This window comes from Papilio xuthus, unplaced genomic scaffold (genome assembly GCF_000836235.2).
Source record: "Papilio xuthus unplaced genomic scaffold, Pxut_1.1 DF828258.1, whole genome shotgun sequence".
Taxonomy (NCBI): domain Eukaryota; kingdom Metazoa; phylum Arthropoda; class Insecta; order Lepidoptera; family Papilionidae; genus Papilio; species Papilio xuthus.
In genome coordinates, this window is record NW_013530391.1 from 2466045 (window position 1) to 2481236 (window position 15192).

General features: G+C 31.8%; 1 protein-coding gene across 3 annotated transcripts in view; it reads left to right on the forward strand.

Moving 5' to 3' along the window:
• LOC106113404 (lachesin) overlaps positions 1-14991 on the forward strand; it is a 31504-nt gene extending 16513 nt beyond the window's left edge. The window contains exons 2-8 of one of the 3 annotated variants that reach the window (XM_013306142.1): positions 1214-1464; positions 8948-9174; positions 10737-10865; positions 11356-11449; positions 13423-13550; positions 13859-14027; positions 14431-14991. In XM_013306142.1, coding sequence (XP_013161596.1) covers positions 1389-1464; positions 8948-9174; positions 10737-10865; positions 11356-11449; positions 13423-13550; positions 13859-14027; positions 14431-14561 — 954 coding nt within the window. In that variant the 5' untranslated portion in view covers positions 1214-1388 and the 3' untranslated portion in view covers positions 14562-14991. The remainder of the gene's footprint in view (positions 1-1213; positions 1465-8947; positions 9175-10736; positions 10866-11355; positions 11450-13422; positions 13551-13858; positions 14028-14430) is intronic. The other 2 variants (XM_013306143.1, XM_013306144.1) reach the window with 2 other exon arrangements.
• Positions 14992-15192: the final 201 nt, after the last annotated feature.

Consider the following 15192-nt stretch of genomic DNA (forward strand, 5'->3'; position numbering starts at 1 on the left):
CCAGGTGGACCTAACGGTCAAAGGATACCTATTACCTTCATTTCTAACTATAAGCATTAAGTTTGTGTTAATGTCTAGTCTATGTGTTTGGATTGGAACCTGATACGATACATTAAACCAATGCTAATAGGTTTTTATTTAATAACATAAAAACTATTAATAAAACAGAATGTCAACAGAAGCATAGTGTGATTAATCTAAAACTCATCTACACATATAGCGATGTGACCCAGCGAAAAAAATAAATTCAAAGCGCGGACCCATCTAGAAATCAAAGCGCGGTCGCTTTGATACGCTCCTTTTTGAATTAGATTATTTTACATTTATAAACCGTGAATATTAAATGTAACAAAGTAAACTGTAATTCTTTAAAAGGTTTGAAGTCCTATTTACGAAGTTTTAAAATCGACTGAAGAATTAATTTTCAATTAGTTTGGTTTAATTGCGTTATAACAATTTTATATCGTGTTCGATTTTTTGACTATAAAGGTTGTATTTTCTTTGAAATTATTTTGTCAAGACTTCAATATGCCACTCAAAATCGTTAGCTTCATCGGCCTCACGATTTATGTCTGACAGAACAAAAACATCGTTTACCACACGCTTGGAATAATCCAAACAAACGGCACAAATATTTGCTCTACATTTCACCATGGACTTGGAATAACAATGTACAAGAAGCGCTATTAATTAGGTGACATGACAGAGGAGTGTGTAGCCGGTAAACACGAACACTTCTGGCGAGCATAAAGCTGCGTTCACAATACAATTTCTGCTGCGGACGCCTTTGTATATTACGTCGTTCTTTTTCAGGTCACTTCCAGCGGCATGCTTAACAGATAATTGTGTTCAGCTCGTTGAACGAGAAATAGAATTAGCTTATTTGAATTTAGAAATAGATTATAAATTCTCTTTTATAAAGTTAGAGATATCCTTGCTCTTTTCCCACTATTTGAGGTAGGCATTGAAGGTTTTCATGTTCAAATAAATCTATTATTCGTCACTTAAATGACTTCCTTCTAAATATCTTTTTACACAATCTATTCAACCCTATTAACAAACTATTCTCTCCCAACGTACCCTACATAAACAGCTAAGTTTCTTATTGTATTTTATCCTATATCCCATAACTGTGCAATTGAAACCCACAGATTAAGCATTCTATAAAAATATTAAATTTATAAAATCTCAAATTCCTTTGTTTTTGTTTCAGATGGACTAAACTTTAATCAGATGGAAACATCAACACAGCATTCATAATGCTGTTCAAAGGATCGAAATCTAATGTATCAAGAATACTGAATCACCGGGTATTTTAGGCAATTAATTGGCTATAGAAAATGAGAATGTTCGTGAAAGCCAGCGTCGGTTGAGGAGCACGAGGAAACATGGCCGGCAAATTGTGCGGCGATGTGTTGGGCGTACTACTGGCACTCGTCATCTGTTTAACGCGCCCTGAACATGGTCAGTTACATTTCTTATTTACAAGAAGCTGTCGCGCGCGACTCCGTCCACGCGAAATTAAAAGTAAAACTTAATGATTACCCTATGTGTTCTTCCAGACTATGTTCTACATCTGTGCCAAATTTCATCAAGATCCGTTTAGCCGTTCCGGAGATACCTTCAAACAAAGATCTATCCATCTTTCCATTATCAAGACATTCGCATTCACAATATTAATATAAATATTGTTTTCTAATATGTTGAACGGTTACGTTTGTTGGGACAAAGATTGGCTCATGACTATCCGATTTGAAAATTTGGAGTAGGCTATTCAGTTGGATTGTCTCGCTATAAATTGTTTCCACTTCTTTTTTTAATTAACTATTCTAATATTCTACTTAAGTGAAACACATACTTTGCCTTTAACAACGTTAAAAAAATATAAGAATTTTTTAATTATAAAAAAAAATAATGAGAACAAAAAACTATAAAGTGGGTGAAAACATGTGCGGAACTTAGCTTCTAAATTGAAAAAGGCTTACTATTCATTAGAGTTTACAATCCAGACTACCAGGAAATCTGAACCAGCGTTTCCTCGAAAAAAGAATTTACAAAGCAAATTTTAATTAAGCTCCGACCTGCAATAAATTCAACAGGTCAAATGTTACGTTCACGGAATCAATGCTGCCCCGGTCTGAAACTTACTATTACGTTAAAAGCAAAATGAAACCGTTAATACATCATTTCTAAAGTGTGAAACAAAAGAGATGGTTAAAAATGATTTTAGTAAATGTAATAAATTCAAAGAAAAAAATTCGGAATTATATTTCAGAGTTTTTAAAGTGAAAAAAGATGTAATTTAGACACAGACTAAATTCTTGTAAGTAATTCTCGTGTGAATTTATTTTCCAAAATAGATGTAAAATAAATATGGGAGTTTAGTTGGCACATTTAAATATATTTTAATTAAAGTGCAATGGCATATACTGAAAGCTAACATTTCCTTATCTTTTACTGCTATTATTGTTTTTGCAAAAGATAGTAAAATTAAACCCGGTCTAGATAAACTGTCACAGTTTGATGCGATTTCGTGACTCTAATATTGGTGCATTAAAGGAATATTTGTCTTCATAGCAAAAGTTTTTACTGTTATTAAAGTGCAGCAAAGAACAAGAAATAACAGAAGATTTACAATCGCGTTTCCAGTCAACGTTTCCGTGTCTAAAACAAAAAGACAACACAGTTTATGAAGAATAGTTATTTATTTTATTTTTGTGATGACAATAGGTTAGCGTTTTAATCAAAGTAAAATTCTTGTATTTTTGTGCCGGTACAAAAATATTATATTATATATTTTTAGGAGAACAGAAATTGCAAATGTATACTTACAGTTTCTTTTGTGTTATTATACTGATTTTCTTTGAGTGATTAAAATTTTTATGATTAATTTAAATTAGTTTTTACAGTAAGAAATCATTAGACAACTTTTGTTTTTTGTTACATTTTGTCATAAAATAAAATATCCATTTCTTTAAAATTAAAATAATATTAATAAAGGCTGTATATGAAAGTCACCATTAACTTCAGCTCGTAATAAAGGTCAGAGGCATTCAACATTTGTGTTTTAGAATTACAACTTCCCGAAGTTTTTTATTCAGAGAAAACTAAACGGGCTCGTAAATTGTTTGCAAACGCAATTATTACAGGACGAGAACAAATTTTCGGGTTCCTACCACAAAGTTTTGGAGTTTAGTAACTTATTTAACAAAGTCAAATATAGTTTTATGTTCCTAAATTCAAAATGCCATAGATTTAATAAACGTTTAGTTGAAAGGTTAAAATTAGAACAAAAATATCTAAAAAAGCGAAGTTTTATTAAAAAGGCAAGATAATATTTTTTACTTTGACTTGAATAAATAAAATTATGAATCCCGCGATAGTTTGTATTATGGATTTTATATCAGAAATACAAGGTTTAAATAATTCATACTAGCTGTTGTCTGTGGCTTCTTCGGCGTAGAAATTAAAAAAAAAACTACAGCCTACTTGTTCTCCCAGACTATATTTTACATCTATACAAAATTTCAGCGAGATCCATGCAGCCGTTCTCGAGATACCTTCAAACAAACATCCATCCATCCAAACATTCGCATATAATATTACTAAGATATACTTTAAAAGCTTTTACAAATGGTAAAACAAAGTTTTGGTAAACTTTACAACTGTAATAGCAACTGCGCAGTAACAAAACTTTAACTGGCAAAATAATTAAAATAGTTATGTTGAGTTTAAACTTAACGATTTTGGAATTAATTACTTTGCTAATGCACTGCAAAGTGGAAGGAAATTTGTGATTGCAGTTCGTGTTTAGTATTTTTTGTACGTCATCGAAATACAATTGCAATGATTTTATTTATAATCATAACGTCGCTAAAAGTATTTTCGTGTTGATTTCATAATAATTCTAGTTGTCGTCAGCGACTCCGTCCGCGCGGAATTACAAAAAAACTTAATGTAATGTACATGTGTTCTTCCAGACTATGTTCCACGTCTCTGCCCAATTTCACCAAGATTTGTTAAACCGCATATATCACACATTTATATCAAAACTTTCGCATTTACATTAGTAAGAAGTAAGAAGATCCACAATGAAAATATATTAATTTAATTCAAAACCGACATAACCTCTACTTAGCAGCGGTAAAACTGTTTCGTAATACTAGAACTAGTAAGTACTAGAACTACTAGTCGTACTAATTTCTAGGCTAAAATCAACCTTAGTTACTCCAAACTAGTATGAACTCGATAAACATAACTATTAGCCACAGAAAATAAAAATTCTTTGCCACACACGCAATTGAGCGATTGTCCGACCAATAAGTTGAATATTACGAATATAATGCAGTCACCACAAAGTATAGCTTAAGAAACTATAATTTAAATAATAGTAAAGTTTTTTTTTTCGTTTAAAGGAATATATCCTAAATTATTCCTGTATTACTTTTTTTTTAATTTATACATCATGATTTTCAAATGTTGCATTTCTACGATTCTTTGCTTTATCTAGATGTTTTTTACCTTAAAAAGAAAAATCGTAGGCGCTGCATACCTATGTATACATTTCATAACTTCAACTTCAGGTTTAATGAAAAAAAAACTTCGCTATGAAATTATATTTATAAAGTAAAAATAAATTGAATTCTATGAAGTGCGCCATATTCGGTATAACGACATTCAGCCGCGAAACAACTATGTAGACCGACATAATAACACAAGGCGAGTTTCTTATTAGCTACACGATCGCAAGTAGGTCGCCGACGATTTCTTACGTACGCTAACCCAATTAACTTTGTTACGAAATTGTAGACAAATATTACAAAATGAATATAACAATAAGAAACGCGAATGTATGCTATAAATACAAATTTATAATATTTAAGCATCACAAACATCTTATTTGGGTAAACAGAGAAGTTAATAATCCAATGCAGAATCTCTGCGCAGAACAGGGGACGCCGCGGGATGAGAAGTGGAATCGCGTCGATGAACTTATGAAAATGATTATACATTTTTAAACCCACATAAAGGGAAAAGGAAAGGGATTCACATAAAGGAGGAAAAATTCTAGTGAATAAAACTCAATAAATAATATTTGATTCAATGTGTTTTACTTTAATTATATGATTTAGCATAAATTATAAATTGCGCAGAGATTAATCAAACTGCAGACAACTTTCCTGCAGTATTACAACTGCGCAACTTTCACTGTTTAACCGCAGATATTTAGTGTTGGAGTCCTCACTACAGACTACACTCAGTAAAAGGAACTTTTAATCACCTTTACAACTGATTTTATTGCATTCATGTTTGTAAGTGAATCATTTTTAAACATTCCTATTGATTGCTCTATATCTACCTACTATAAAATCAGGTTATTGACTTTCTTAGGGCGACAATTTAATTATTTTTAATTTAATATTAATATAAGGATCGCAACAGCAATATCAAAATTTTGTATAACAAATACCGTGGGTTTCTGAGACCAAAATATCCCTGTCATTTTTGGCAACACATTTTTTTAAACGGAGATTATGGACACAAAAACCCTCGGTTAAAGGATGATAAAACTTTACACACCCAGAATCCCACCACACACCCATCAATATAACTTGTTATAAAATGAGATTTAATGTTCAATGGAAAAATTACGTAGATAAAAGATTTGCTACTATTTTATAGTAATTTACAAAACCTTAAACTTCTACCTAAACAAATACCTCTGTAAACGTTATGTACACCAATATTTACATATGTATTATATAAGATCTAATACTATTTAATTGATAAGTTGTATGTGTGTTTATTTATTTAAGCACAACCACAATATTTATAAAATGTTGTGGTTGTGCATAAATAAATAAATGTTGAACTTTGTATAATTAAGACTGTAATTTGTATATCGTTCAGCATCGATACATTATGTAAAATGCTATTAAAAATCCATTACACGTATTTATTATTCAACACATTACATTGAAGTTAATATTATTATTCATGGCATTCTAAAATATGTTCATGCGAATACGAAACAAGGAAAGTTATATTAACTTTAAGAAGTTAGATTAGCGTTTATCCAAACAAGCAACGTGGCTGCGTTACACGATGTGCTTGGTACTGTTCTCTATGAATTTACACTTTAAAAGTCCATTACTCAGAGTTATTTGGTTTCTTTTAAGTAGTTACTTAGTGCTGATATTTTATGATCCCGTCTGTTGCATTGACTTATAATAAACCTTTACTAAGGGTACCCTTAGTGTACGATTTTTAGATATCATTTAACACGGCAATAATGCGGCAATTCGTTCATTGTGACTACATGTATAAGGTAGTGATTAAGAGTCTATTGTGCAAGAATATCAGAAGCCAAAACCCAAGGATAATTATTTAATTTATTTGGAGATAGTCTAGTTTTATATCATACAAAATGTGAAAATATATTATTTAATAAAATCTTGATACGTTAGTATATACGATGTTAATAATTTCCAAACACTGTATGGCTTTCGCAACCACGACATTTCAGTCAAGATTTATGACTATGACTCCTTTAATAATATTGTTTACTTTGGTAATGGTCAGTTTTATTACAACGAATCGTCTCGAGCTTTTATTTTGTTCTACGTCATTTCTATAAATCATCGGGGTACTAAAATGGTTTACTCTTAAATGTAAACTATACATTTTCGGAGAATACAAAAATGTAGAATTTATTTTATTACAAACATAATCTTTTTTTTCTGTTAACCTGTGAAATAATATTGGTTTGACAATTATAACTTTTCATAAAGGATCAATGTAATAAAATTTATTTGTAAGTATAAGTGTATTTAAAATATTTACCTAATATTGCATTCTTCAATCATCAACATCATCATCAATATCAGCTTACTATATGTCCCCTCCGAAGGGCTCGGAGCCTACCCTAAGTTAAGGGTGATCAGGCCATAGTCAACCACGCTGGCCAAGTGCGGGTTAGTTGACTTCATACATATCTTTGAATTACTTCTCAGATATGTACAGGTTGCATCACGATGTTTTCCTTCACCGTATTGTATTCTTCAATACAGCCATGGAAATTATCAAAAATAACCAGCCTTGTTATTATATGAAATTATACGTAAATCGACATTGGAAGAAAACGGTAATCTAACCTTTTCTTTGTGATTTATTCCTTTACATAACACCCTTGTTGTTGCGACCCTCCCATACTGTTATTTTATGTTATTCAATACGATTAATAATAACAGCACCCCACGCACTCCCTTCCTTTGGTTATCTTTGAATGTACTAGCATACTGTACCAACTATTGCATGAATAATTTCCTTATTGTACTTATTTTTAAATTATGCGCTATGTTACAAATAAACAGAGGATTCAACTGATCAATAATTATTAGAATTTTAGAATCGTTAAGTTTTTTTTTAACTTATATAAGATAACTACGAAGATGTAAGTTCTTGTTCACTTTACTTTTGAAGACGCACATCTGTTAGGAAGAAAATCCGAAAATGTGCCAGTGTATTGACCCAACACTAGCCTTACTAATATGTCGACGTTTGTGTCCCCTCACTATTCATTCTGACACTGGAATTTGTAACGAAAGCACGTCATTCGCGCTACTGGTAACTTATTCCACTTTACTGTACGCACAATAAAACTAGTTTGTTTCCGAAGTTAAAAATGCCTTTTTCCACGATAGGTACAAACATGCCCATAATGTGGATAACTTAGCCTTGAGATTCTATAGCTGATTTTTAAAAATACATATGTTTATTTGTCCTATTTTAAAGAAAATGAGAGGAATGTTTATATGCTTTTGTACGTGTTTCGGCAGTGAAATCTTCCAAAAATCAATGGAATAGAATTTTTTTATACGTTCTAGTAAGTAATAGAAAGAATTGCTTTAATGAAATTACCTGGCTTTGTTGTACTTGATACTTTGTAAGCTTTGAAATTTAAATGAAATTCGTCGCAAAGTCGAGGCGGCTATGTCACAGTTGTCGGCCTCAGGGCCACGCGGATCACAACGGCCTGTCTAATGGACTGATGCTGACTAAAATTTTAGATAAATACAAAGTTTATTTTGTTTGTCATGTAAAGAGAATATTATAACAAAGAAAATTAATTTATACAGCTATTTTAGTACAGAACTTTAGATACAACTTTATGGTTTCGAAAAAGAACAATATTATCTGTCTCTTTCTTGTAACAAAGTTGGTTGCGATTTTTAAACACATTCACGTCTCTGAAGCAACGGTTATTTTACTTCTTACTAATATTATAAATGCGAATGTTTAGATGTATGGTTGGCTGTTTGTAGGTATCGAAACGGCTCAACAGATCTTGATAAAATTTAACACAGAAGTAGAACACAGCCTGGAAGAGTACATAGGCTATTAATAAGTTTGTTTTTAATTCCGCGTGGACGGAGTCGCAGGTGACGACTAGTGTAAAATACAACGTAAAATCGCAATGTATGTACTAATGCGAGCATGTTCTGAAGAAAAGCATTAATCGATAAAGGCAATTACTGTCAAATTGCCATAATTTTAAGATGAAAAGGGATGAGTTGTACTTCGTACGATATAAAAGCAGCGTAGCCGTCGGATGTCGAAATGACATGTCATTTGACAGTGACAAGAGCCACTTAATGTCGTATATACGCCCTGAAAGGTCTTAATAATGTTCCTCGGATAAATGAGGAATATTTGAGGCTCTTTAAAGCAATGGGCTTATTTGGATTCAGAAATATGTATACGTATAACATGATAAATGATGGCATTTCAAATTATAATCCTTTAAGACTTTATTTTTAATGTAATATTATCATTATCGCCTACAATCACAATATACTTGTTTGCGTATTATATTTAGATCAAGTATCTAACACGATGATCCATTTTATTCGCTCCCATTTTATACAAATCATTTATTTTGACGCAGTATCGTCGGCGCAGCGCGAACTAGGGAAGGGCGTTCCCGGCAACGCGTCGGCGACGTCCACGCCCGGATCAGATAATGCGATCCGAGCCGGACCCGCCGGCGACGGGCCGCGACCCACGCCTCGCACCGGACCATACTTCGACTTGGCGATGTCGAAAAACGTCACAGCATTACTCGGCAAAACAGCTTATCTAAATTGCCGAGTTAAAAATCTAGGAAATAAGACGGTAAGTCCACATTAAACATAGTAATCAAGGTGCAAAGGTTTAATTTAATAATTTCATTATAATCTGTTAAATGGTTTATAAAGGCAAAGAGAAAAAATAGATGAATAACATAATTTAATAAACGCGTCCATACTAACTTTTAATAAAATAAGAATAACCGTAAAAGGATTTTATAAGCGTCTACAGTATCACGTTATTATTTTGGTCGTAAACAGAGCAGACAATGATGTAAATAAGTAAGATTTAATTTAAGCGCACACGCTCCCAGTAACGAGTTTCCTTTTATTCTGAAGCCAACGTCCAATTTACATAGCGGTATGCCGCGTAATGTACGTTTTAAAATGAAATACAACAATAGCACAATGCAACTTTAAAGACTGGCCATTGTAAGTCAGACTTTATAAATAAAACTCTCATTAGGCGATGCCACATCTTACACATAAATAAAGAAATATAACGAGCTTCTGGAGTCGTTGTGCACGCCGCCTTATACTGCCAATATACATTATACAGGACTAACAAGCTATACAAAAGTTTTATTCTAAGAGGATAACGTAGATAAGAAGTTATTTAATTTCAGTTTATTATTACGATACACAATACAAACATAAAACCTTATATCTAATTGTTTCTAAAAGTCATATTGTATAGACTGAATTTGGAGGCTAGGCAACACTATAAAATCAATAAGAGAGGATTTATTATATTGCAATCTGTCAAAATCCTTCTCCTACATCTGTTCGTAAGAGATAGCAAGAGATATATTTATATGTCTCCTGTCATATGAAATAGTGCGAGTAATATGCAATTACTTAACCGCATCTACTGTTAGTGACTCTAATTACAGGAAAGACCGACGCTAATGGCGTCTTGAAAATTGTTAGAAATTACTCTCAAGCGACTTATGAGCTTAACTTGAATTCTAAAATTAAGCGTTGAGTACTTAAATAACAATGTAAGGTTAAAAGTTAGCATAAATATACAACTATCTATATATTTACTTGAAGTTTGATTCAAAAACTTATATAAAGTGCTTGGAAGAAGTTTCAAATAAGCATCTATCGTACGTGAGGAGAATATTTGTAAGACAAGCCATTTCTAGGTAGTTTAATGTATTGGAATAAAGCTTAATAATATTTTATGTTTTTTTATTAAGGTTACAGTTAATTTTATATGCAAAGTTTTATTATTTAAAGGAATACAATTTTTTTTCTCGATTACAGTATTAATTATGTTTAAAATCAGTTTTAAAATCCGTGAGCTTATTTGACATATTTAAAAGCAAACTGGTCTTTTATTCTTCCGTCTTTATAATTAAGGAAACTTAAAACGTTGAATGGAAAGATTCCTGAATCATAGTTCCATCGATCTAAATAAGTAACTGTTCTTTTCCTTGAATTCTTTGACTGTTCGTAATAGGTAATATTGTAAATATTCCTATTGTTTCTACTGATTATTTTAGTGAATTTTTTTTCCACGATTATTAAATTTCCCCTTCGTTTCCATTTGGATTTGAATGCTTCAGTATTATACTTGTACCATTAAGTTTATGTTTACTCTAGTTGAACATGCAAGTGTCGTGGGTTCGGCACAGGGACATCCATTTGTTGACGGTTGGCAGATACACGTATACAAGTGATCAGAGATTTCGAGCGATTCATCTCCCACATTCCGAGGATTGGACTTTACAAGTGAGTGTGAAAAATTGTTAACAATAGATGGCGCTGTTAGCAATCTTAATTTGTTAATTTTTCTGGCAGATAGAGTACTTTGTTTTTTTTTTAATGTTTTAAATTTTAACAGTCTATTAGTTAGAAATATATCTGATTAAGGTATGGCCTATAAATAATGTTAATTGATATACGACGAACAAATTATTTAATAGTAAAATCATAATATAATATGAGAACTTCAAAGATAACAGTCTAGATTATTTTGTGATGGAATACACTAGAATAGAGTTTAGAAATATGGTTACATAAATTAGTTAGAAAGTAACGGAGTAGCGTATAAGATAATATTTTGTGTAATAATGAATTGCCGTGATAAAGCTAAAATAAAGGCATTGAAATACATACTAGTTGTTGAAAATTGTTCACTAGACTGTTAAATTAAACATTGTTAAGCAGTCAAGCGAATTCATATTTAGCATAATAATGTAATTGTAAATAATTGTTTCAGATAAAATACCCTCAGCACAGAGATTCTGGTATTTATGAGTGCCAGATTTCAACGACCCCGCATATGAGTCATTTCATACATTTAAATGTTGTTGGTATGTATTTAAAGTTTTTTTTATTTATTTGTAGTACATGTAAGTAGTAAGTAGTGTGTCATCATCAGCTCACTATACGTCCCCATCGAGGGGCCCGGAGCCTACCCTAATTTAAGGGTGACTAGGCCATAGTCAACCACTCTGGCAAAGTGCGGGTTGGTTAACTTCACACATATCTTTGAATTTCTTCTCAGGTATGTGCAGGTTGCATCACGATGTTTTCCTTCACCGTAAGAACGTCGGATAAATATACATATGTAAATCGGATATCGAAAAACACATTGGTACATGGCGGGATTCGAACCCAGGAGCTGCAGATTGCAAGTCAATTGTCTTTTTAACTGTAATAATGATCATGACGTAATTACTATATGTCATTTGCATCTTAATGCCAAATAATTAATAATTTTCTCATAGGTGGAGTCTAATTTATATAAAAGATTTAACGTTTCACATGAATATGAATATCAGAAATTCAATAGTTGGAGTGGATAAGCAATGGGATTAGTTTGACTGGGATTAGGAACTTTTGATCGTTATATTAAAAGTCCGTAGCGCAAATGTTAGACTTTCTGAACAATCCATACAAACTAAAACTTCTGCCTTCTTTAAGTTTTATAGAAGTGAATTACTTATAAGACCTAAGTCTTTAAAACAGTAAAATAAATGGATAACATTTGTATAGCTTATGCTAGTATATATATAAATTTATGTTAAAGTTCATGTAATAATCTGAGAATTGTAAACTGTGCCCCAAATATTGTCTTCCAGCCATTGCGTTTGAACAACTTAATTAGTTTGATGTTATTACGTCGTACACGCGAATCTGTGCGAGTTGAAACAAAATTAGTTTGCCGTTAATCATATAGCTAGATCGGTATACAGTATGTTTGATTATTATTTTGATTACAATTATAAATATTCTAAAATCTTTTTTTAATTCTGTATGTATGATATCATAAAGGCAATAAAAAAGAAACAAATAAAATTTAAACTAAATTATTAAAACTTACGTGCGAGACGGGCTGCGAAACCAAACCCAATCACCCTTAAGAAGATTCATTGATGGGCCCGAAACTAGTCGTTGCAGACACTGGATAATTTGCGTGATTGCTCGTCGTTAATATTTAGTTTTTAACAGAATACTATATAAGTATAATACTAAAAGTTCAATGCAGTAGTCGAATAGCTAATTATGTGATATTTATAATTTTATTTATGAGTCGCTAAAACAGTAACGGTAATTGAACAAAAACTATTTCATAATTCACGAGGTAAAGCTATTCTATGTTATGAAAGTAGCTGCAGGGCGAATGGGTCGATTTAACCGGGCAAAGAGCACGCCTCCGCAATATACATTATATTCTGACTTACCTTTTGGAATGGAAACCAATTTCTCGTATTTCTCGTAATGAGGCTTTTAATAATTCTCCTTTAAATAATACATCTAAATAATATAACAAAGACTTTGTTAACGTGCATAGATACATTATAATGTACGTTTAATATGGATAGAATATTATTATTGTTTGGTGAATAAAAGCAAATCTAAACTAACATAACAAATACAAAAACACAAAAGCTTAAGATAGGTGAAACGGAAAATTAATGAATGGAAAATTGTTATTTATTAAATTTATGACCTATTTTATTTTCAATTATTTTAGTTACATAAGTTTTTTTTTAGATTGTATCTTACAATTTGGTTTAATTAACAATGTTTATAGCGGGTTGTTTATTATCCGGCAGTTAAAGCTCGGTAGGGCGTTGCTTTCGGGCTTGATAACAAATAACGTCTTGCTTATAATTAATTCGCTACGCATTTAATTAAGGAAGATGTTTACGTACTTTTATTTAATTACAAAGTAAGCGAGTAAAACGCTAAGCCGTATAAAGGAAAAACATTTCGCTGCCTCGGAATAATTAGCTTCGTTGAATTATTACAACAAAGTGACTTCGCTATATTTTTTCAGAGCCAACAACAGAGATAATTGGTGGTCCAGACCTTTACATAGATCGGGGGAGCACCATAAATCTAACATGCGTGGTTCTTTACTCGCCGGAACCTCCGGCCTACATTTTCTGGAATCACAATGATGCGGTAAAATTCTTCACTAATGATACACTTTTAGGAGTGATGTTAAATTGGAAAAAAAAGAATATAATTTTTAAAAACTCGTCATAAGGAGAATCTTAAATATTTAATCAAAAAATTAAATCAATCTTCGACGAGCAATAACTTATAACAATTCTTAAAATATGTTAATATTCAAACAATACTAATAATTTAAGAAAGCAGTAAATCAGAAATCACTGCTCAATTCCCTTGACGCTGTTCGAAACCATAAAGCTATTCTATTATAGATTCTTTTTGTTGTTGTTATTTTATACCGTTATATTTTCCAACAGATTATTAGCTACGATTCCCCTCGGGGCGGCGTGTCGGTTGTAACGGAGAAGGGGGAAACAACCACGTCTTTTTTACTGATACAACAAGCGAGGCCGTCTGATTCAGGCACTTACCAATGTAATCCAAGCAACGCACAATCCAAAAGTGTTATGGTTCACGTTTTAAATGGTGAGTATTAAATATAAGGACCCTAAAAGCTTTTTTTATTCATATTAATGTTATTAAAGCAATAAATCAAGTTAATGAAACGATCTACCTTAAAATGGTTTTACTTTTGGTTAAATCATAACCAACGAATTATGAATTACAATTACGATTTTTTATTATTAGACAAAGCTTTTAGTGAAGGCTTTATTTTATTGATAGATTTAATATTAATTGATTTTTTGATAACTAAAAGACTATTTTGGAATTTCTCATAGATTTTCAATATTTACTGGAATCACACATTTTATTTCAATAATCGCAATTTGATATTGTATTGAAAGTTTGTTGTTAATTATATTTATCTGTTCAGTATACCATAGCATGTTATTGGTTTATTTGAGAACAGTTTTAATTTTTGCCAAAGAAGCAAATTCCATTTTTCCTTTGTCAGGGGAGTACCCGGCGGCCATGCAGCGCGGAGGACAAGCGTTCGCGCCCACGTCGCCCGCTCACTGCTTTGTGCTTGCAGTGAGTCTTTTGATATCTCTTTCCTGACAAACACCAGTGACTTTGGCGATGTAAATAGACTTTATATTTCTCTGTTCATAATTATATTTGTGACCAAATTATTAGACTGGCTAACAGATAAATGATGCTTTGATCACAAATGTCTTTGGTATCAGATGAATTATTCACTAATTTATAGGGTTGGGTTGTGTTATGTAAAATTAAAAAAAAATAAACCCTAAGCAAATAGATCGAATGCTTCACTCATATAGAATTGTAAATATTGTTAAGATATTCTGGTGTCTAATTTGATTTTAAATTGATGTTAAACCACAGTATATCAAATTTAATTGAAGAAAATTTAAATTTTGAAATAATGAACTATGTTGGTGACAAAACGGAGATTATGTTTGAGTAAAATTGACATCATTCATCATCAGCTCACTATACGTCCCCACTGAGGGGCTTGTAGCCTACCCTATGTTACGGGTGACTAGGCCATAGTCAACCACGCTGGCCAAGTGCGGGTTGGTTGACTTCACTAAAATTGACATACTTATTGCAAATTTTATAGGAAATTGGGAGATGATATTTAAAATACCGAATAAGAGACATATTGATAATGACACAGGAACGATGAACAGCTGACAATACTATATTAACACAAATGTTTAGAAAA